This window comes from Gopherus evgoodei, chromosome 14, assembly GCF_007399415.2.
Source record: "Gopherus evgoodei ecotype Sinaloan lineage chromosome 14, rGopEvg1_v1.p, whole genome shotgun sequence".
Taxonomy (NCBI): domain Eukaryota; kingdom Metazoa; phylum Chordata; order Testudines; family Testudinidae; genus Gopherus; species Gopherus evgoodei.
In genome coordinates, this window is record NC_044335.1 from 12,845,486 (window position 1) to 12,869,829 (window position 24,344).

The following is a 24,344-nucleotide window of genomic DNA, read 5'->3' on the forward strand; positions in this document are numbered from 1 at the left end:
CCATCTGAAAATCCAAGTAACTGTTTCTTTTTTCTTTCAGGGATTCAGATTTGTTTCTGCTTGACACTCGAATAATCTGGGCTGCAGAGGAAGGTTGGCTGGTGTTTGATATTACAGCGACCAGTAATCACTGGGTGGTAAATCCACAACACAATCTCGGCCTGCAGCTATCAGTTGAGAGTATAGATGGTAAATTTCAGAGAGTAAATGTCATCAAAAAGTCTCAATTTTGGCTGTAGGAATCTAGTCAGGATTAGTCTGAATGCAACCAGTAGTCAGTCATTCATTTGAGTGGGATTTCTCAAGATTGTATAGAATTTTCTTAAGATGCAGATGTTGGAAAAGTATTACAAAATTACAATATTAACCCATCACGCTTTATTTGAACATATCTAAATAACCACCACCTAATTTCAAGAGAGTCATACATCCATGTCCGAATCCAGTAAAACCATAAGCACATGCTTAGCTTTAAGCATCTCAAAAGAAACTATTAAGATGCTCAAAGTTAAGCATCTGCTTTAGTGGATCTGAGCCCTAATTTGCACACACATTTACCGTGATTGTATGTGCAGTCTAGTAACTGTGCACATGACTAATATGCACATGCATTTACTTTATTTGTACTTGAAGTCCTGGAAGCTACACACAAAAATTGGCCATTCTTTTGGCTCAACCAAACTTATAAATACTCTGGCCCTAGTGGTTCACTGTTTCAAACTGATTGGATTTTCTTTTTCTTTTCTTTTCTTTTTTTTCTCCATTTAGTAAATACTTTTTCCAATAGTGTCTCTGTGGGTGGGGAAGGAAATGTCAGGAAAGTCTTAATTGCTGAGTTTCTCCAATTATATTACATTAGAAAGTGAGAAAAAAAACCTGTACAGGTTAAATCCTCAGCTGATGGATCTAGTCCATGTTTTCTCTTTAACACTACGTAGGAATCATTAAGACATGACCTCCTTCTCCACCCACAGAGACACCACTGTCCTCTTCCATTTAGCAAATGATTTTCTCCTGCTCTCCCCAGCTGCAATAGTCCCAAACTGGAGCATCTGAAATGCTGGTCAGTCGTGGTGACTGTAGCAAGCACTCAAGTGAATCAAAGAAAGAGTTATTCAGCACATAGCTTGCTCCCTGGTCCTCTGTGCAACTCCTCCCTATGCAGGCCTTTTTTCTTTGCTCTGTGCTGTCTTTTCCGCCTCCTCTACTCCTCTCCCGCCCAATCTCTAGCTTTGCATGTCTAGTCTGCTGACAAGAAAGTGCTTTCACATAAACAGTCCAATCAGCTTTTAACAGTGAAACATGAGGGATGGCATGACACACTCTGTACTCCAAATTCTTCAGCCAGCTTGCGATGCAAGCCTATGAGAGTTAGGAGTGGGGTATAAGTATCAGAGATATAAAACTGGTCTGATCTTGGATCTGATCCAGTATGGCAATGTCTTTGTTCCTATGTTCATTTGGTACAATTGACTGGGGCCTCCTTCTCAATCATCTTTCATAGTTTGCTTGAGTCTCAAAAATCTTTGCTCTCTATGAACAGGGAGAATTAATCCAACTAGAAATTTAGAAGATTTCAGTTGCTTAAGTTACCATGAACGCCTGTGATACTAAAAAATACAAGCCCTGTATCCTGGGGCAGAATGGATCATTTTATCTTCTGATTATGTTGCTAGGTGCTTAGCGGTTGCAGCCTGTGTGTATTCCATGTGGAGTAAATCATGGCTATAGGAAGTAGTAAAACCTTGGCAGAGTGAGCATTCAAGGGAGCATTAGGACTTACATAAGTTGTGCCTGTGTAAGCAATAAGTCTGAATATAGTATAACTAAATTATTTACAATAATAACATATTGCCCTAAACACTAGAAATGTGCATAACATTTTATAAACAGATATTATGCTCTTAGGCCTATGGAATAAACAGCAGATAAGATCATAGCAGTTGCAGTAAGGGAACAGATGATTAGGACATCTTGCCCAGATGTTCTCATTCAGGATTCTGAAAAAGTGCCACAACTGTGCATGCATTTATGGTAATTGCTCAAACAATACAGATAGGTAGACAGTTAGAACTGCACCCTTATACAAACCTGTCTCAGAGAAAAAGCTTGGGGAGAGATTTTCAAAGGCCTAGAATAACAATGTAGGGGCCTGACTCCCATCGCTTTCAATGAGAGTTGGACACCTAAATGCCAGTTGTGCTTTTGAAAATCTCTCCCTTAGTTTACAAATAGGCTTGGTTTTGGTTTAACACACACACAAACTAACTCCAGGACTGAATTTGGCTGCTTGCATTTTACAAATTAAACCTATAAGTGGCACAAATCTTTGCAGTCTCACTTCTCCGGAATTCAAGCAAACATTTTCTTCCATTTTGAGCTGCAAAGGCAAGTCCCACCAAGCCCAAGTTTAATTTGGGGTTCAAACAAACTGCACACTCCTAGCAAAGCTGCAGTTTCACCTGGTCATCATGTCACAATTCTGAAGACTTGCAAACATAGCATGACTTTGATGCAAAACTATAGATTTTTGAATGTAGCAAACCTTTCAGTGGATATGGCCTGAGTTTAAAGTGTGTAATGAAACTGAAAATCTGGCAAGTTTTGTTTAGAATTTGTACAAGTTATTTTGTGTCAGTCTCTCTATACGTGAATAAATGCAACCAGGATAGAAGGGAAGAGTCAAAAGTACTGTCTGGATAGAAAGATCCAAAACAGATTAGTTCATCTAACTTCTCTTCATATTCCTTTACAGTCATGCCAGATAAGTCCATCAACAATAGCAACTCGTGGGGAATTAAAGAATGTTTGTTTACGCTTAGAAAGTTGGGATAAGCTCAAACAACAAACTAGAGAAACACTAACATGATTCATTAGCCTTAGGCATCCTTTCACCCTAAGCTCTGAAATGCTTCACGCCCTCATAATACATAGGAACAACAGCTGACTATTTAGGTTTACTTAGCCTATTACTTATTGCTTCATATCCTGTTTTTCTCAGTTTTAAAAAAAGTAGCTTCTTAAAGACAAATAGTCTGCATTCTCTGATTTGAGAGTACAGCTCTATTTTGTGTTAGATAAGTACATGATTGGCTAATTAGGAATACACAGGTATCTTAAAAACATTTTTTTCCTTGAAATTTGGTCCCTGGCTGCAGGTAGAGGTTGAAATACTTACTTATAGTCACTTAAGTGTGTATGGTGGGGGGGAGTTCTCACAGTTTAATGAATGAAGAACACAATAGCTCTCTGATATGGGTCTTACTCAGAACTTCTTTTTTAAATAGGGCATAAAGCAAAGTTGCACTCAGAGAGAGAGATTTGCTACAGCAAAAGTAACTTACTTTCTGTCACCAAAAAACTCAAGCCTCTCCCTAAATTGATGCATTGGACAAATTCTGCTCTCTGTTGCCCTCATGTAAACCCATCGAATGAACTAGGAGTGGATCTAGGGCAGTGATTCTCAACCTATTTACCATTGTGGGCCACATATGCAGCCCACAATGTGGGCTGCATCCAGTACTATTTGTATGGCCCTGAGGATGTCACATAGGCCACAGCTCTGTGCTGATAGGTCCGCAAAAGGCCTGTGGGCTAGAGGTTGAGAACCACTGATCTAGGGTCACTACCTGCAAGCTGCTGAGGTTCTTGTTAGTGAGATGATGCAACTAAAAATAAATTTACTCTCTCAAAACCATGGCCTTTTTAATGGCAGTGCAATCAGGAAAAGTTTCATGCTGATAACAGGGGATGGGAGGGAAATCAATGCCGTACTAGATGAATTCTGACTCATATTTGGCTAAACTTGTTCTTGAAAAATGGAATAAGGCCCTGATCCAGAAAAGCGTGTGTGTAGCTTTTAAGACCATGAATAGTTCCAGGTTCTTCAGTAGGACGACTCATGTACTTAGAGCAACACACATGCTTAGGTGTTTTTTGGGAGCAGCCTAGTTGTGTAAAATAAAGACTATGTGGCCAAATTTACAGGGCCTAAACAGATGATGAAAATGATACAGTCAGGTGGAGGTGCTCATGCCCACCAAAACACACACCTTTGTATATGTAAACAGGTATTTATATGAATCAGCACATTTCACTGGAGAACAATATACAATTTGGGCCTCATTCATGGAAAGCCTGACCTAGTGTCTTATCCTTAGGAGATAAATTTTGCTTAATCCCATTTAGCATATCTAAAGGTCTAAACCTATTGCCTCCCCACAAAGGGAACCATAAGGGGTTGTAGCCATGAGATGTAGGTCACACTCAGGGCTTGTCTACATCACAAAGTTGCAGCGCTGGTGAGGGGGTTACAGCGCTGCAACTTAGGAGGTGTACACATCTGCAGGGCATCACCAGCGCTGCAACTCCCTGTTTGCAGCGCTGGCCGTACTCCCGTTTTGTCTCGGGTGTAGAGGATCCAGCGCTGGTGATCCAGCGCTGGTAATCAAGTGTAGACACTTACCAGCGCTTTTCTTGACCTCCGTGGAATAAGCAGGTATCCCAGCATACCTGAGGAAGCGTCTGGTAATCAAGCAGGTCTCCTTCCCCGGTTTGCAGGGGGGTTCAGGGAACGCGAGAGCAAACCGCGGTGAAGCTGGTCTCCTTTCCCGGTTTGCTCTCGCGTTCCCCGAACCCCCGTGCAAGCAGGTCTCCTTCCCTGCGGTTTGCAGGGGGGTTCGGGGAACGCGAGAGCAAACCGCGGCGAAGCTGGTCTCCTTCCCTGTTTGCTCTCGCGTTCCCCGAACCTCCGTGCAAGCAGGTCTCCTTCCCTGCGGTTTGCTCTCGCGTTCCCCGAACCCCAGAGCAAGCAGGTCTCCTTCCCTGCGGTTTGCAGGGGGGTTCGGGGAACGCGAGAGCAAACCGCGGCGAAGCTGGTCTCCTTTCCCGGTTTGCTCTCGCGTTCCCCGAACCTCCGTGTAAGCAGGTCTCCTTCCCTGCGGTTTGCTCTCGCGTTCCCCGAACCCCCGAGCAAGCAGGTCTCCTTCCCTGCGGTTTGCAGGGGGGTTCGGGGAACGCGAGAGCAAACCGCGGCGAAGCTGGTCTCCTTTCCCGGTTTGCTCTCGCGTTCCCCGAACCCCCGTGCAAGCAGGTCTCCTTCCCTGCGGTTTGCAGGGGGGTTCGGGGAACGCGAGAGCAAACTGCGGCGAAGCTGGTCTCCTTCCCCGGTTTGCTCTCGCGTTCCCCAAACCTCCGTGCAAGCAGGTCTCCTTCCCTGCGGTTTGCTCTCGCGTTCCCCGAACCCCCGAGCAAGCAGGTCTCCTTCCCTGCGGTTTGCAGGGGGGTTCGGGGAACGCGAGAGCAAACCGCGGCGAAGCTGGTCTCCTTTCCCGGTTTGCTCTCGCGTTCCCCGAACCCCCGTGCAAGCAGGTCTCCTTCCCTGCGGTTTGCAGGGGGGTTCGGGGAACGCGAGAGCAAACCGTGGCGAAGCTGGTCTCCTTCCCCGGTTTGCTCTCGCGTTCCCCGAACCTCCGTGCAAGCAGGTCTCCTTCCCTGCGGTTTGCTCTCGCGTTCCCCGAACCCCCGAGCAAGCAGGTCTCCTTCCCTGCGGTTTGCAGGGGGGTTCGGGGAACGCGAGAGCAAACCGCGGCGAAGCTGGTCTCCTTTCCCGGTTTGCTCTCGCGTTCCCCGAACCCCCGTGCAAGCAGGTCTCCTTCCCTGCGGTTTGCAGGGGGGTTCGGGGAACGCGAGAGCAAACCGTGGCGAAGCTGGTCTCCTTCCCCGGTTTGCTCTCGTGTTCCCCGAACCCCCCTTGAAGCCGCCCAACAGCGCTGCAGTGTGGCCACATCTAACACCACTTGCAGCGCTGGTTGCTGTAAGTGTGGCCACTCTGCAGCGCTGGCCCTATACAGCTGTACTAATACAGCTGTAACAACCAGTGCTGCAAAATTGTAGATGTAGACATACCCTCAGTTGCCAAGCTGTCATGCTCATATAAAATACACTTTATGATCCTCTGTGCAAATCCCATGTACACCAGCTTTGCACAGGGAAAGAAATTTGTCCTTTTGTGTTGTGAATTTAAGAAAAATTAAGAGTGAGAGAAGCAAATGTAAATTGGCCGTTGTTAGCCTCGAGCTGTGATCATAGGCAATTCTTTTCCATCTTAACATTTTTATGTACTCAAAAAGCTGCTAAAGACAAAAGGGATGAAAAGATCTAATAGAGACCATGGTTCTTGAGATACTAGTGTGGGCCGTTCCCTTGTTATGGAACAAATGCCTTGAAAACCATAGTTATGGAAATAAACCTTAGAAAGTCAGGTTCTTTTGTTGCCTTTCCCCCCCCCCCCCCAATATTGCACTTAGAAACCAGAGGACCAAAGGACTCATTGGATTGCTAATGGAAATACAGATCCTTTCACTTCCACAGTGCTAGTGCCAATGTGGTTCAGCTTGTGACTGAGGGCTTGTTTATACTTAGAGCGCTGCAGCGGTGAAGCTGTACTGGTGCAGCTGCGTCACTGCTGCACTTGGTAAAGACGCTACCTACGCTGACGGAGAGCTTCTCCCATCGGCATAGCTACTCCACCTCCCCGAGAGGCAATAGCTATGTCGGCAGGAATAATGTAGACCAGGCTAAAACTAGCATCAGCAGTTCTTTGACATACTTGGCAAGTCCCAGTTCAGTTCCTAACAAACATCACAAAATCCACTATCAAAACGGGTGTGAATTATCATCACTACCAGAGTCCTAAGGTTGGCTGGTTATAGAGACTGAGGTGGTCTCCAGAAATGGTTCCTTCACAACACAATTGAGACACAGTGGAGTAGGGGGAGGATCCGGGGACAAATTTGTACAGCCACTATCCATACACTATCTTTGTAAATAGTTGACTTCAGTCTCCTGGACTATCAATCAGGCATCTTTGGCCAAAACTAAAGTTAATTTAAAAATCCTGCGTCACAAAAGGAATGAGCAATAATCATCATGTATCTATAGCTAGGTTATCTAATTCAGTACTGCTGTTGTGTCTGACAGATGTGGCAATAAATAAAATATTGCTAAATAACTGAACTATTTGTTACTTTCAAATGCAATATATCTGGAACTGTGTCAACATTTAATACAAGGCATTTTTATTTTAAGTTAATAACCTTCCAATGGGAATTTAGTGTTCCTATGGGCTGAGTTTTATGGTTCCTTTTATGGGATCACTTCAAGTTATAGGTTGGTGAACTTTAAGAAACCCCTCTAAAGAATGCAGGAAAATCTAATGCAAAGCTGATTTAGGGTAAAATAATTATTTGTAGGAGCATTTTATTTAACTTTTACATTCAAATATAAAATGAAATTAGTTGTACTGAGATATTCCTTTCAAAAGTGGATTTGCTTATTAATTTTAGGCCCACTCCATTAGTTGATCCAGGCATATGGGCCTCAATGGGAATTTTATATGTGGGATGTAGGCCAGTTGTCTCAATCACATTGTCTTCAATATTGCTGGTGGAAATGGAAAGTTGTAGCAATTCCTCTTATGGGCTGATTGTGTTGTTGATATTTCTGTTAAGGACAAAGCATCAATCCCAAACTGGCTGGTCTTATTGGAAGACATGGCCCACAAAATAAGCAGCCTTTCACGGTAGCATTCTTCAAAGCCACAGAAGTGCATCTCCGCAGTATTCGTTCCACGGGAGGCAAACAAAGGAGCCAAAATAGATCGAAAACACCAAAAAACCAGGAAGCCTTTCGGGTGTCCAACATTGCAGGTACAGTGAAGGCTGCAAAGTCAGTTTTTCTGGATACTGGATAATTCTGTATTGTTTTGTAGAGACTAGAATGAAACAATATGGTGCTCAAGCAATATGCTCTCTCTTTTTCTCTTGTATATTTAGCATCATCCAAATGTTTGTCTGTCACTGGCTTTAAGACTAGAATGTTTTTTTACTAAGTGTTTCTTGGAAAAATGCTGATTTGTCATAACTACATTTTTTTTGTAGGAAAAAGGTCAGTTTTCACAAATTTCTTGACTCAAACTATTTTTTAAATAGGCTAGTTATAATAAAAAATAAAAACAAACAAACAAACAAAAAATGGTCAAAATAGAAACAATGTTTCAATTGACCTGAACCGAATTTTAAATTTTCAAAATTGAGATTAAATATTACTTTGGCCAGAGAAAGTCAATTAAAGTGGAACAAAAAAGGATGAAAAGTCAATCTCACTCTACAATACTCACCTAAGAGATGATGGCGGATCCCCGTTTAAATCCTTTCCCATCAGGCAGAGAGGGAACATCAACCAGGGGGCCTCCTGCCTCCCAGGTGAGTTCTCAACCACTGGGCTACAGGGAGGTTCCCTCCTTCCCTGGCTGTTTTATGTAGATCTCGGCAGCCTCTGAGCACACCTACCACATTGGGGCACAAATGCTAGTTGTAGAAGAATGCCCGTGTTCCCCTGGTTTGTGAATTCCCTCTGGGGCTTGAGGGGAATCAGGTGTCTGGACCCCTAGTTGGCAGCTCAAAAGCATGCATGCATGCATGGAAGCAGAAACATAGGCACCCAAGGAACTTTTAATGGAAAAGCTTAGGTGCTGAGTGAGCTTATGCCCCGCCAGCATTAGGCAGCAGCTGAGTAAGAGTTTTGAGAATTGCAATGGCAACTGAAAATGGGACTTACATGCCTAAGTCGGGGGGTGAGGTATCTAACTTGTGAATCCTGCCCAATGGGTCAACAGTCAGAACTTGTGATGCATCAGATAATAGATTCCAGCTCACTCTCCCATGATTCTATTGCTTTTGCAGGCCTAACAGGTCAGCAGCAGATAGTACTCAAAGAAAACACAGAGGTTAAGAGGGTTCCACTCTTTAGAGTCACTTTACTATTCTTATTCTCTATAGGTTCTTATACCAAGCTCATCACTGTGTATGTGAGAGCGCCTTCCTGGGTCTCTCGCTGCATTCTCTTGCCAAACAGTAAAGGCACAATGAAAATAGATTGTTTTGCAAACTAGCCCACATAGGAGAGAGAAAGCCCTGAAAAAAAAATTCCCAGGACATTCTTGGCTTTGTTTAGAAACCAGATGGGCATTTTATATTTATTGAATCCAGCCCTTATTTTACTATTAAAATACAAGAAGCTGAAACAGCTAAAAGAACGTGACAAGTGCTGTAAAGCAGTGCATGGCTCCAGAAGGAGAGCCACACCACATTCCCCATCGCAATACTGCCAAAGGTGTCCGTGCTGGGGAGCTTCAGACTTTGAGGGATTAGTCTTAATGGGCCTTGCTTTCAGCTGAACATTGCACTTAAACATCCAGTTGGACAACACAATCTCACTTGATGGTTTCAATTTTTTTCACCCCTACACCCTCTCCCCTCCTCCAACTCAGAAAACAGCAGCAGTGATCAGCGGCAAGCCTGCAAGAAACACGAACTTTATGTCAGTTTCAGAGATCTTGGCTGGCAGGTAAGGTTTCTGTGCTCAGGCTGAAGAGAGAGACATGATGCCTTTTCAATCATTTGTCATTTACTAGTAGCGTTCACTCACGGACCACAGTTTTAGCCTCTGATTTTGTGTGTAAATGTCTGTGCTTACAAGAATGGGTGTGCATTCACACATGTTAATTCACTGTCCTTTGCATACACAAAAAGGATGTTTGCCTGTGTGTTGGCACAACTGATTGCATACACAAAAGGGATGTGCAAATTGGAGGCCAGTTTAAGAGAGGCTGAAAATTTGATAATCCTCACGGCTTTATGGCTAGTTTTAAATTCAGAGCGTTACTTTCTGGCCCTATAAATTCCTTTTGTAGTTTCAACTGGACACAGTGTTCTTCACTTTCTGCTAGATAATTCCTTTAGACACTAGTAAACAGCTCCTACTTTTTGCACTGCAGGTAGCTTCTTCCAATAGTGGATGAAGTGATCCTTTTGCTATATACAAAGTATTCTCTTTGTAAAGTGCTGTGGGATCCTTCAGGATAAATAGGTGCTGCAGACAGGTAAAGAGTTGATCATATTGTTAGAGCAGCTAGTTTAAGAGGAGACATTTTTCCTGATTTTTTGACTGCCTGCATGTATTTGAATTGATTGAATAGTGTACAATGAAATTAAATCCATCTTTTCTCCATGATTTAACATCAATTTAATCCAGGACTGGATAATTGCTCCAGAAGGCTATGCTGCATATTACTGTGAAGGAGAATGTGCCTTCCCATTGAACTCCTACATGAATGCTACAAACCATGCTATTGTACAGACACTGGTAGGTGCAATTTAAGTTGAATAATGAAGCTGTTAACTATGATCAATACTTCACTGGAATAATTTTGTGCAAGCAAAACCCTCAGAACTAGCCAAAGAAGGAAGGTCTGTGTTAGCTCATAATGCCTTCAGCATCTGGCTAAACAGGTCTAGCGGAATGGCCTGAATTAATAGTTGGCCTGGAAGTAATCTCTTTGTTGCAAGCATTAACATGCTCCATGCATGTAGAGGGGCCCTAGATGTAAACACAAATGGCACAGTCCCACTGCTCCAGAGGGGAAGGGCAGGAATGGAGGGCCCCAAGTAGGGGGGAAGGGGTCAGCCTCCCTTGCACAAAATTCCCTGGAGATCCATTGCATACAACTGCAGGGAGTGGATTAGGGAGGGGCCTCTAGAGCTGTAACAGTACAGATCAGCCCTGCTTCTGCTTCCTTTCCCATATGGATGGAGAGTAGAGTCGGGTGAAGGATTCCTTGATCTCCCAAGTATAGTCCAGTTAGTGGGTGTGTTTGCCTGTTCCCAACAAAGTGCATGAAGGACCTGCTCTAAAGCCCATTGAAGCCAATGGGAGTCTTTTTCATTGGCTTCAGTGGGCTTTGGACCAGGTTCCAAGAGTAGATGAAGAGGAATAGCTGCAGGATTTTAACTCTTCCAGATTTAAAGTGGCAAGTAAACAGCACCATCAAGTATCACAATCCTAGAGAACTTCCACCTGTTTGTAACAAATCAGAGCTTCATCACTCTTCCTTAGCTGCGTAGCTACAAGACTCCAGGAGTCTAACTGGCTGGAAATGCAATTGAAACGAGAGGTTTGTTTGTTTTTTAAATTTAATTTGCCCAAGTTTTTTTTGCAGGGGGAACATTCAGTCAAGTTAAAAATGTGCAGAGTCCCCATCACTTCCCCTTCCCCCATCCAGTTCTAGTTGAAACTCATCTCCAAGACCCTACAAAAGGCTGAGCTTGATTCAAGTTTGGGATCAGAGCTATTTTAAAACTAATCAGTTTCCCCAAATTTATTGGTGATAGGCTCTTCTGCCCCCACTCCTTTACCACTGCTATTTATCCTCTCCAGCACAGGGTTGCAGCAATACAGAAGCAGCATGCACTAAAGTCCTTCCTGTGTCCAGTGCTTGACTATTCGCTGGACATAGAAAGGACTTCAGTGTCTAGGCCTAGCAGCTGACTAGATTTCATCGGCACTATCCTTATAAGGAAAAAAAACAAAAAAAAAAAACAAGAGGCAGATCTTCCTGATTTAGGCATGCCCAAGTGTGCCTGTGAATTTCATCTTTTGTGTGTGTGTACAGTGAGGTATTTCTGTACACAAGTCAGTGCGCCAAAGGCATACATGCAAGTTGGAAGGTTTGCCCAAAAAGAAGGGGGGGGAAAATATCTTAACATTGTTTCCTTTCCCCTCCCCTAGGTTCACTTTATAAACCCAGAAACTGTGCCGAAGCCATGCTGTGCTCCTACACAACTCAATGCCATTTCAGTGCTCTATTTTGATGACAGCTCCAATGTTATCTTGAAAAAATACAGGAACATGGTGGTACGGGCATGTGGCTGCCATTAGGTTTTCAGGAAGGGAAAAAAAAAAAGAATGGCTGTAAGGAGCGTTTTGATATGAATTTGCAAAGAGATTTAAGTCTCCTGCATTGAACTGCCTTAAATAAAAAAAAAGTTTGTAAGGACCATGTTTCTGAAGGTGCAGAATCAACAGGAGATAGTGGAACAAATTCTAGATTCCAAGTGGCATTTGAGTAAAGTTTGTTTTAGCTTATTATAGACATGATTCTGCAAACTGGTGCTAAGTGAAACAAGCCAGAGGAACCATTTAAAAATTAAGCCCGTCCAAAATAATTGCTCTTACTTCTGCAAATGAGTCTTTCAGAAGATGGCTAACTCAACAGTGTTGATTGTGAACATCTTTTTTAAACAAATCCATCCAGGCTGAGAATCTGGTGCATTTATGCACAAAAGTAATAAATATTTGTTCTTCCTGTAATAAATTGTTCACAATAAAATGGACCTGGAAAAAGATATATTTTGTTAAAGAATTACCTCCAACCCTTGGATTAATCCAGCTTCATAGAGAAAGACTAAGCATAGGAACTTCTACTAGCAAAAAATATCTGGATTGACTCAAATTAAAAAGGACAAGTCTAGAAATGTCTTTTGGATTTGAAAGACTTGAAGAAAATAACTCCAAAGAACAAGATTATCTTGATATATATTTTCTATGTCGGGAGAATATCTATTTTAATTACCATCAAGAATTTGCATTTACTATGGACGAAAACAGCTAAAAGCAAAATTAAAATAATAGCGAATAAAGCCTGAACAGTTTGGTAACCCAGCTCTCCACTTGGACATCTCAAACGCTTACAAGGTTATAAAAGGCAAGCGCAAAATCCTGCTCCCATAGGAAAAATACCCATCAATTTCAATGGGTGCAGAACAGGCCCCTGGAATTTTGCAAGTCTGTAGGCTTGATCCTGTGAGGAGATGAAAGCCAAGGATGGTGCTGAATGAACACCCAGCACTATGCAGGATCAGGTCCTTAATAGAGAAAAGAAACCCATGACATTTGTAATCCTGGTTCCCTGGCTCTGTATTTTCTGGGTGACTCCTATCTTACTGTCAGTTTCATCTGCAGTAAGAAAACTGCTCTTTTAGTTTTAAGCCACAGTTGAAATCCAGATCAGATGCCCCCCCTCTTTTAAAAAAAAACAACAACAAAACAAGCCAAAAATCTCTATACAATGAATTGGAGCTTGTTTCTTTGGATCCAAGTCTAATTCCATTGTAGTAGATCTGAGTTTTACCACTGGATTTCCAGCAGCAGCAGGATTAGGCTGTTGAAGAATAGGAGGAGTCCCATGGGCCCTGGATCAGGACCTTGAACACCAGTCAGCATTACCAAATGCATCACACTTACCTACAGTGGGAATCAAGAGTCTGACTTGGCTCTAACCCTTGTTACACTAGATTTAACTGAAATCAGAATCTGGCCCAATATTTACTAGGTCACATTCCAAAATGGTGGCTGAAATATTCTTTCAGCTTTTTCTGAGAAGTCCTTCGATGAACTGTCAAAGAGAAAGGTTGATTGGGCTGCAACTGCCTCAGTGTGTCCATTGTTTTAAAGGAGAAATGCATAAAAGCCTACAAAATCATAAATGCCACTCAATGTTGTATGTGTATCAGCCACCAATGCAACATATTATAGATGTCTGTGAACCTTGTACAGGGAGTTCAGGTGCTACCAATGAAGTTAAGATTGGATGGTCAGAGCTGATTATTTTTTTTAATGTAGTCAAGGTTGAGTTTGCCACTAGTGCTCAAAAGTACTGGTATATTGTGGTTCAGTCCTGACTGCCCTCTCTCTCTCTGTACTGCGGGGGGGGGAGTTGTTTTTGTTTTTTAAAAACATGACTACAGGATCTCTGTTGCTAGGCTATACATCAATTCCATTGTTTTGTACATTTTTATGTAAATAATTGTCACAAAAGTGGGAAAAATTTATTTATTTCCATCTCTGAATTCCTTTTCAATCACGCATTCAGGAAAATGATTCTCATCTCTTCTAAACATTTGTTTCCTTATTTAAGAAAATATTTATTAACAGTTGGCAAAAATATATGTACACATTTCTGGTTCTTTTCATACAGCAGTTGTTAGAAGCATTTTGTACAAAGTAGTTGAATAAATCATTGTGACTTTACAAAAGATATTCCAACAACTTTGTGTATGTGTGATTATTCCCACTAAATATGAAGGGTCTTTCGTTGTGAGTAATATTTCATGGTGAGCATCAGCTATTCTGCAACAGTGCTTCCATGTCCACCAGTTTCTGTACATTGGCATCATGGGCACATGGTCAATATCTGCTGCAGCTGCCAAAGTATAAATATAGTAGAGGGAAAAACAAAAATATGAATATATTTTGCAGGCTGCATTGCAAAGATCCATGATTGAATTATAGTGCAGCTGTCAGCAGCTGTTTCAAAGAAGCAGGGGGTAAATTAGTTCTGTTTACTGCTAACATAATTCAGAGTTTAGTCATCCCAATAAAATTAGAGAGGCACAAGAAAGGGAAAAAAAAAAACCTATCAGCCAAGAAACTGACATTTTCTAATTGAGATTGTTTTAGCATATTTCAGAGGTGCTGCTGGCATGAGGTTTCCTACTATTGATACCACACTGCATTGCAATGGAAGTTACTGGAGTCTTATGTATTTTGAACTATGTGCAGCATTATGCCAGTTTATGTAAATATATTTGCTGGCCTGTTGGATGAAATCATTAAGATCTTGAAACAAACGACCATCTTCCAAAGAGTCTCACATGGCTACAGACACAAAAAGTAGAACCCTTCAACGTTTAAGGGCCTGATCCAAAGCTCAGCAAAGAGTCAGTGGAAAGAGTCCTTTTGATGTCAGTGGACTTTGGATCAGGGCCTCAATAAGCTCTGGGTATTTAGAAAGAGGTTCTTCATTTTCTTTCCTTAGTGCACAATATGGGCCTGATTCTTTTCATTTACAACTATTGTAACTCCAGAGAAAGGAGAATCTGACCCTACTAGAAGTTTTGCCTCTGGCTTCATTGAGAGAAGGATACAGTCTGTGGCCATGTCTACATCTAAAATTTTGCAGCGCTGGTTGTTACAGCTGTATTAGTACAGCTGTATAGGGCCAGCGCTGCAGAGTGGCCACACTTACAGCAACCAGCGCTGCAAGTGGTGTTAGATGTGGCCACACTGCAGCGCTGTTGGGCGGCTTCAAGGGGGGTTCCGGGACGAGAGAGCAAACCGGGAAAGGAAACCAGCTTCCCCGCGGTTTGCTCTCTCGGTCCCGGAGCCAGCCAGCAAACCGCAGGGAAGGAGACCTGCTTGCTCGGGGTTCCGGGACCGAGAGAGCAAACCGGGAACGCCGCGGTTTGCTCTCTCGGTCCCGGAGCCAGCCAGCAAACCGCAGGGAAGGAGACCTGCTTGCTCGGGGTTCCGGGACCGAGAGAGCAAACCGGGAACGCCGCGGTTTGCTCTCTCGGTCCCGGAGCCAGCCAGCAAACCGCAGGGAAGGAGACCTGCTTGCTCGGGGTTCCGGGACCGAGAGAGCAAACCGCGGCGAAGCTGGTTTCCTTTCCCGGTTTGCTCTCTCGGTCCCGGAACCCCGAGCAAGCAGGTCTCCTTCCCTGCGGTTTGCTGGCTGGCTCCGGGACCGAGAGAGCAAACCGCGGCGTTCCCGGTTTGCTCTCTCGGTCCCGGAACCCCGAGCAAGCAGGTCTCCTTCCCTGCGGTTTGCTGGCTGGCTCCGGGACCGAGAGAGCAAACCGCGGCGTTCCCGGTTTGCTCTCTCGGTCCCGGAACCCCGAGCAAGCAGGTCTCCTTCCCTGCGGTTTGCTGGCTGGCTCCGGGACCGAGAGAGCAAACCGGGAAAGGAAACCAGCTTGATTACCAGAGGCTTCCTCCTTCCACGGAGGTCAAGAAAAGCGCTGGTAACTGTCTACATTGGATTACCAGCGCTGGATCACCAGCGCTGGATCCTCTACACCCGAGACAAAACGGGAGTACGGCCAGCGCTGCAAACAGGGAGTTGCAGCGCTGGTGGTGCCCTGCAGATGTGTACACCTTCAAAGTTGCAGCGCTGTAACTCCCTCACCAGCGCTGCAACTTTCTGATGTAGACAAGCCCTCAATGTTTAAATGCTACTTTTCTTCAGCATTGCTATACACACATTACTTAGCAGGGTTTCCTCAAACTTCATTGCACTGTGATCCACCCCACCCCCAGCAAGTCTAACACCAGTTTTGGTGACCCCATTAAAACAGGGTCCCAACCCACTGTGCGGTCCCAACCCACAGTTTGAGAACCACTGACTTACTATATATGCTCAGCAGCTGCAAACCCTGTCTGGGAGCCAAAAATCCACTTCTCAGTTTGTTAGCCTCCCATCAGTCCGCAGTGCTACTGCAGCTTTGTCTCTGAACCTACTGTTTTGGAAAGGGAATTCTTGACACAAATATGAATGTTACCATAAACTGGCATTGGCCATAAAACCCCACTGAGTACAGGCTTCAGAGTTGTTAGATTTGTCTGATTAATGATATTATAAAGCACGTTTAGAACATTATATAGGTCAGTTATTGTAAGTTTGTTTCTTACTGAGCTTCCAGGGTGTTATTCATGCTTCATGAAGATTCATTAGTTCTGCTCCATTATAGTCATTGTGCTTAGGCTGGTAAGATGCTACAAACCTTACTCAGGTAACATCCCTGTTGCTGCCAAGGATTTCAGAATTTCAGCCAGAGTTCTCTGTTTAACTCTTTTCAGCTTTGCCTGCTATTGGAAGAGACACTTTTGGATGGAAGAAAGCCAGAAATACTCTGCCTTTGAGTCAGCGATTTGCATCCACAGTGTATGTTCGTCCAACTACTTCTATTGACAACTTCCATTGTTGCCATGGCCACATTAGTCTCTCTATATTAGCTATTCCTCTTGGAGAGAAAGTCAGCCCAATTAAGCAAAGAGAAGCCTGTTTGAAGTTTTTATTTATCAGGTAATGACTGACAAGAGCTTGAGGCAACAACTATGGGAATTTAACACTATGGCCATTCATTACCCGGGTACAAAGAGAACCACAAGTGGGTCATTATGATTGCTTTAAGAGTTGAGTTTTATTTAAAGAGAAAAATAAACTTATCTACTGCTAAAAAATGTGTGCTATTTCCACTCCCCCACTCTACTTATGCTCATCAGCTGACACCTAAATAACCTCGGATTTTAAAGGGTAGAACATGAAGGTTTATTTCAATATACACATTATGTTCTGTCATTTGCATTCCTTTGTTTGTTGCTAGGTCTCTTATTTGCTGACAGTAAGTGCGAGGTAGTTTAGAATTTTAAAATGAGTATTGGTACCTTGCTATCTTAATGCAGACATGAGGATCTCATTAATTTTATTGATTCTATCCAATGAATGTCCCTTCTTTCACTAAGGACCATAATATGGTCACATGTTTAAGGAAGTAAAATACAGAGACTAGACTGAGGATCATCAGTTAGAGCAGAATTTGTCTTAAGAAAAAAAAAATGAACCTAAGCCCTCTTTCCTGCTAACTTTTACATAAGTGCTTAATTTTGCTCACAAGTGGTTCCTCTGAAGCCAATGGCAATATTCATATGAGCAGAGTTACACGCTTAGCTGCTTGCAGGATTAGGCCCTTTGTTAATTGTCAGTTGGTTTGCTCAAATCACCCTGGTCCCAGAAGAGTCAGCTTGAGTGTCTACATGGAATGCATATTCTGCTGGGTTGGATGACGGGGAGTTTTGGGGCTTGACTGTATATCAGTATGTGTGGACTGCCATATAATCAGAAAAGTATCGGGGTGGGGGGTGGGAACCTGTGTTAGTCTGGATCTGAAAAAAGCAACAAAGAGTCCTGTGGCACCTTGTTAGTCTATAGGGTGCCACAGGACTCTGTCGATATAATCAGAAACATGCCCTTCTCAATTTCCAATCTGGGAAGTAAAGTGATTGCAGAAGCAGTCGCAACAGTGTTCATTGTTAATCGGCTCTCCATAGCTTAGATAAAACATGAATGCTGGGCTAATGGTCTTATTTTAGGCAACTCTTAAAGGAAATGGGGATTGTGGGAGCATTAACGCATCAGTCATATTTTGCTTTGTCAGCACTTAATTAAAATCAAGCCCTGACAGTTGAGTTTTGTTACCTTTTTAGTCCAGTACATGCAACTTCTCCAGTCAGGCTAACTGTGAAAGGGAATATGATGGTGTAGGGCCTGAAGGTGCTTGTTTGGAGTTCACATTTTTCCCCCTTTTTAAAAAGGGGAGAAAACATGGTGCTGGTGATAGCTTCAAACAGGGCTGGCTCCAGGCACCAGCTTATCAAGCAGGTACGTGGGGCGGCAACTCCAGAGGGGGGAGGTACTTTCAGGTGTTTGGCGGCAATTCGGCAGAGGGTCTCCCACTCCCGCTCGGAGCGAAGGACCTCCCGCTGAATTGCCGCAGATCGCGATCGTGGCCTTTTTTTTTTTTTTAGCTGCTTGGGGCAGCAAAACCCCTGGAGCCGGCCCTGGCTTCAGAGCAGGGAGTATCAACATACAGCAGATGACAAAGTGGTATGAACGTTGACCTGATTAATAAGTGCTGGTGGATCTATTCCTATGTTCACCACCAATGTGTCAGATCATGAGCTCTTCTGAAAAATCCATTTTGGTGCCTGATTGGTAGTAGAGTTCTCTTGCAGATGTTGGTCCCATTGACTAGACTGACTTTAACAGCTGGTTTTCCTAACAGCAAGGCTGTTTTATTTCTGAAATTAAAAATTCAGCAGCACCACTAATTCCAGGTAGAGCCTATCAGCAGTTTTGGTTTCACATTACTATTGAGCCGTCAACTGTAAAAGCTGGTGCAGTACTATACACACATACCATGCACAGGACATGTAACTATGAATACTGGTAGGGAGCCTGGTCTACACAGCCTCAGGCAGCAGGTGATGTGGAGAAGTAGATGAGAATGTATCAGCACAAACTCTCAGAGTTGCTCAGAGTGCTTAAGGTGACGGGCAAAGCACTCTCCCCTGTCTGTGACAATGGTACAGATCTACTTCAGGTACTTCTTTAGCCCCCATTAACCGTAGTACCTAAGTGCCTCACAACCTTTAACAGATTTATCCTCACAAACCCTTGAGGTAGGGCACTGCTATTATGCCCCCTTTCACAGAGGTACAGAAAGGGTAAATGACTTGCTCAAGATCACAGAGTTCTCACCCCCTGGTGCACAGCTTCTGCTCTGCAAGCCAGTGCAAAGGAGGAGGCAGCAGGGTATCTCTAGCAGAACTGCAGGGTGTGGAGGTTGTTTGCCAGTGTAGGGGATACATTCAGGGTACATCTACACTGCAAACAAAAAAGAAGACACCATGGTCCAGGTCAACAGACTTCAGCTCATGGGGCTCATGCTATGGCAATTAAAAAAAAGTAGTGGAGAGGTTCAGGTTCAGACTGGAGCTGGCTCCAAGACTCCCCCTCCCCCTCACTGGGCTCCAGACCCCAGGCTCCAGCGTGAGCCCAAATGTCTACACTCCATTTTTAGCCCCCATGATCTTGAGTTAGTTGACTCCACAACCCTCCACCCTTTCACAATCCCATTGCAGGGCTCATTAGCTTTGACAGTTTCCTCTCTGCTCCTTGATGGCTGATGGATACAAACCTTAATATGCTCCAGGAAGCACAAGCAACTCTGAGCCATATGACACCAGACTTCCAAATGCTTCAATACAAAAGCAGCTATGGCCAAGCATAGCTGTCAATAGAGCTACTGGGCCTTGTGAGGGTACAAAGACACTGGTGGGTTGTAGGCAGTGAAGGAGACTCACGGGGTTAGTGTAGGGTCAAGATGAGGGGAGGAAAAATGGAATGGAGCTATTGAAGGGTTAAGGAGAAGGTCAGGGAGGGAGCTTCAAAGAGCCAGGCATGCATTGAGCTCTCTTGGTGCTTATCTAAAGTGAAGTCAACTTCCAAATCTTTTGATGTTTGTTTATCCAGCACTAATTTCATGTTCATCTCCGCATGGCACTGCCCAGGAGTTTTCCAGCTCCTAGGGTGCTGTGGCAAGTCCTAACCACTGCTGTGGTTTGAGTACACTTGTAGCCATGTTGCTTTTAAAAATGTGGCAGCTTGACCACTTACCCAGAGAGCAGGGGAGCCAGATCGTTCGCTTTCTTCGGAAAAACATGTAACCGCTTAGCGTAGCCTTGGATGGAATCTACCCTTCTGCATATTTACTTCGTGTTTGTGTACAGAGCAGAGCTGCTTGATTTTTTTTGGTTGGTTAACACCACTAACTTGGGTGAGGTTCTGGACTTGTTATACAGGTACAAAACCTACTACAGTCAATAGTAGTAGCCTCCCCCACCCAAAATGGACACATCCATAGATTCACCTGTACAAACAGGTGCATGGAAACCCACACCAGTACTGACAACTCTTCTGCTTGTATTGAGAGTCTCACAATATTTGAGGTTTTCCTTAAAGCCCCAGCTCCTCAGTCAGGTGATTAAGTGAGGATTTGAGGTTTTGTTTCAGTTTGCGTTTACCCTTCAGGGCTCCTAGAAGCGTCAGGAACAATGCTGTATGCAAACTCACCAGGAAGTGAGCCTGTTGGTGCCTAAAATTGCCCTTTCCCACACATGGATTCAGAATTACAAGACCCTTCAATTAAGTCTTACTGCCTTACTGAAATAACTAATGAACACATAATTGGAGCAGGGGGACTGGACCCAGGGTCTCCCGTCTCAGAGGCGAGTGTCCTGATGACAGGACTAGAGTCATTCCTATTCTCTCCCTTTGTCCTAGTAACTATTTTAATATCTATCCACAGTGGAACAGCCTGTCGCTGACCATGGGACTATGTAGCCCTGTGGTTAGGGCATCCACCTGTGATTTGCGACACCCTGGGTCCGCTCCAGCCCCCTGCTCCAATCACTCTCATTATTTATTCACAGTGCAACAGGAGGGACTGAGGAAGTCCAACATCAGAATGTCCCATAACTCAATGGTTAGAGCACTCAGCTGAGATGTGGCAAACCCCTGTTCAAATTCTTTCACCTCACATCTGGCATAGAGGAGGGGGAACTGAACCAGAGTTTCCCTCATCCTAGGTTAATGCTCTAACCACTGGACCAACAATTATAAGGTGAGCACTGCCACCAAACACCTTCCCCCCACCCCCTATTTTGTGTGGAGGGAAGCTAAGAACTCCTTAGGCACCTAAGCCATCTGATTCCAGGCAGTTTGTGGATCCCTAGTGGAGCTAGGTGTCTCCCTGCAGCCCAGGCTTAGGCACTTATCTCTGAGAGAGAGGGGCAAGGTTTAGCCCACACCTCTCTCCTCAACATCTTCATTGGCTAGCTTAGGAAGCTCCTCACCTAACATGCTGGCTTTTGTGGATCATGTTCAAAGATCTCCCCCCATTCATTGTCTCGGGAACCTAGGCATCTAACTCAGGCTTTGTGTATTGCAGTGACACTCAGCATTGCATAAGTCCCCCTTTGTGGATCCCACCCTAAGTGATTTGCCCAAGGTCACAAAGAAAGTCGGTGGCAGAGGCAGGCATAGACCCCAGATTTGTTAAATCCCGGGCCACTCCCTTACCCACAAGGCCATCCTTCACATCAGACACACTGACTGAATATCTTCTCCTACTGTAACACCATAAGTCCTTTCCCCACATGAAGAAACCTGTGAGATTCCACATTACTAAATCAATAAGTGATTAAATTGCAGTTTTTCCCAGTTCAAAACAGAAGGGGCAGGGGGGGAGGAGATTCCTTGATTTTTCGCATCAGTAATTGATAATCCCATACTTTAAATCCATGTCTACAGCATCTGCCTTAAGTGCTTCTTTCAGTCTGCTTTGGTTGTAATCAAAGCAAACAGAAGACCAGTTCATCACCAGTTTTACTCTGGGGTAACTCTGGTGATGTTAATGGATTAGCTCCTAATTTACCCTGGTTCACATGATAGCAGCTTCATACTCCAGATCTCTTTTGAAAATTGAATAAGGACTTGTCATATTCAGTATAAAGTGGCTTGTGAATCTAGAAAGCTGGCCCATTTTTGCCTACAATCCAGTACAGTTGTGGGCCTAGTGTTGCAGGCTTGCATGTACGAAGGCAGTCCTCTGTATTGCTGTTCCCGATCTTTCAGAGAAGATTGCTAAGCTAACCCCCTACCCTGCCCTCAAATCTTCCTTAACATACACGTGGCAGAATGAACCATCCTGTATCCTTTTTGCAGGGATTGACATTGGTCCAGTCTCCACAGGTTTGCTTGTAAGTTCATGTTCAACCGGAGCCAAGTCTCCTCCAGAAAGAACCCCTTCCTCCCCAAGACACCCACAGCTGCCCTCTCTAGGACTTAAACTTCATAGTCTCCAGATGAGGATGGTGGCCTGATATCCCCCACCTCTGTCTGTGTTTCTCAGCTTTGGGGAAAAAACCAGGCCCACAACGCTCAGAGCAGTAAATGGCTCATTTAGGGAGGGGAATTTTCTTCTTGTTTTCCTGAAGATACGAGTCCAGTGATTTCTCTGGAGAGAACTAACTAGTCCAGGTAACAGACCAGGCAAATTTCTGAGCTTTTACCCTTCCGATCCCTCCATTTTCTTAACCCATTTACTTGATTGCATTTACATAAAGAGAGGCACCATCAGAAAACACTGGTGGTGACAGGAGTGGAATTTCTCAGTCGAGTTTATTTTAAGCGACGCATTTAGAATATCTAGATAGCCACAGAGCTATATATAGATATGGCCCCTATAGATATATAGAAAGAGCCCCTATACTTCTGAAAACCACAATGCCACAAGGACAGATTATATGAATTATGGTCATTACTGAAATTGCTAGCTAAAGAAGAAACAGCCAGACACCATACAGTGCCCTAGCAGTTTGACTGTAGGAACCACTATAATTACACACAGTATTTTAAACTGGGCCAGTACAAACAAGACCTGGAAATGGAAAATACCATGCTAGTCATTACGTCTGAAGATTAATGGCAGACATGGAAGTGCATTGAACCAGTTACTCATGCCCAAACCGTGGGTATGAAGTCATGTTCATCACCTTTGACTACCTTGGACTACCAGCGAAAGAGCTATTTCCATAGTATCAGCCACAATACATTGTGCTTTCAGCTGACATTTTTTGGACAGTCTTTCCAACTGAACTCAATCACTAGCAGAGAGGCACTGTATCCTTGACTGAGAAAGCAGAAGTGGCACTAACTTCATGAGCTTCAAGAAAGGTACAATAAAGACCATGTCACACAGTTCTTAGCTGGGAGTTTCCACTTTTCTGGCAATCTGCATGGAACAGCCCATTATGAGTTAGAGATACAGTGGTAAGAGGGCTCTTATAGTCCTTGGTGGTTTGGCCCAGAATGGCCCTCAATGGTCCTTTTTATAGCTGCTTGGAATTTTTCATGCAGAAGTTTTCCAGATCCAAAAGTAATTTCACAGATAGAATTTTTCATGAGAATAGGGCAATTTCCTCAAAATTTGAAATTTTAGTTTCAATTAAAAAAAAAAAGCAAGCTTGTTTTGACTGTGTGAAATGTGTTTCAAAGGGTCCATCTGACATGAAATAGCTTATTCTGTAGTTTCCTCTCAGCAAAGAACACTTTTTTCCCCTAAGGTTTTCATTCAACATTTCTCCATAGGAAAAAATTCAGTTTCTTGACCAGCTCCACCTCTCTGTGCCTTTCCCCTGGTATATGGAGCTTCATCTCACAGCCCTTCTCCAGGGCAGGTATTAGTTGCCTCCATCAGAGTCATTCACTTACGCGTTTTTAATTGCCTGGGAGAGTCTATCGAGTCTGCAAAATTGGATTAACAGTCACAGGAGAAAGCCTGTTTCTTGTGATATTTCAACCCAAGTCCCTGATCCTGCAAGTTGATCATGACAGGTCAGAACAGAGACATGAGATTGCAGGGTCACATCCCCAGTTAGACACAGGAGCCTCAGAAATTCATCCAAGATACCCTGCTGCTGGTTAGCTGAAGGTGCTATGAGAAAATCTGTCCTCACAATGTTTCATCACGTGTCTTCCTGGTTTCAGTCTTTAACACCATTCCTGCTGTAAGTCACAGTAATGGCCTAAAGCCAAGGTGGCCAACCTGGGGCTCTGGAGCCACATGCAGCTCTTCAGGAGTTCATTTGCAGATCCTTATATAGGCACCTACTCCAGGGCTGGAGCTACAGGCACCAACTTTCTAATGTGCTGGGGGGGTGCTCACTGCTCAGCCCCTGGCTCTGCCCTACTTCACCCCTTCCCGAGTCTGCCATGCCCTTGCTCATCCCTCTCCGCCCCCAGAGCCTCCTGCACACCACCAAACACTTGAGGGAGGGAGAGGGAGGCACTGGGGGGTGGGGGGGGCTGCTGACATAATACTGTGGCTCTTTGGCAACGTACATTGGTAAATTCTGGCTCCTTCTCAAGCTCAGGTTGGCACCCCGGCCTAAAGTATTGTAACTTCCCTTAGCTCTACTGTGATGTTTTGGGCAGTTATTTTAAAATACTGTAGCCTTTTTTTAAAAATGGGAGCATGGAAGAT

The 24,344-nt window shown here is 44.0% G+C and overlaps 1 protein-coding gene across 3 annotated transcripts in view; it reads left to right on the plus strand.

Annotated features, from left to right (window-relative positions):
- BMP7 (bone morphogenetic protein 7) overlaps nucleotides 1-16,842 on the plus strand; it is a 59,738-nt gene extending 42,896 nt beyond the window's left edge. The window contains exons 3-7 of one of the 3 annotated variants that reach the window (XM_030533394.1): nucleotides 41-189; nucleotides 7,512-7,709; nucleotides 9,332-9,408; nucleotides 10,096-10,206; nucleotides 16,537-16,842. In XM_030533394.1, coding sequence (XP_030389254.1) covers nucleotides 41-189; nucleotides 7,512-7,709; nucleotides 9,332-9,408; nucleotides 10,096-10,206; nucleotides 16,537-16,599 — 598 coding nt within the window. In that variant the 3' untranslated portion in view covers nucleotides 16,600-16,842. Of the gene's footprint in view, nucleotides 1-40; nucleotides 190-7,511; nucleotides 7,710-9,331; nucleotides 9,409-10,095; nucleotides 10,207-11,628; nucleotides 13,898-16,536 lie in introns of those variants that run through there. The other 2 variants (XM_030533392.1, XM_030533395.1) reach the window with 2 other exon arrangements.
- The last annotated feature ends 7,502 nt before the right edge of the window (nucleotides 16,843-24,344 follow it).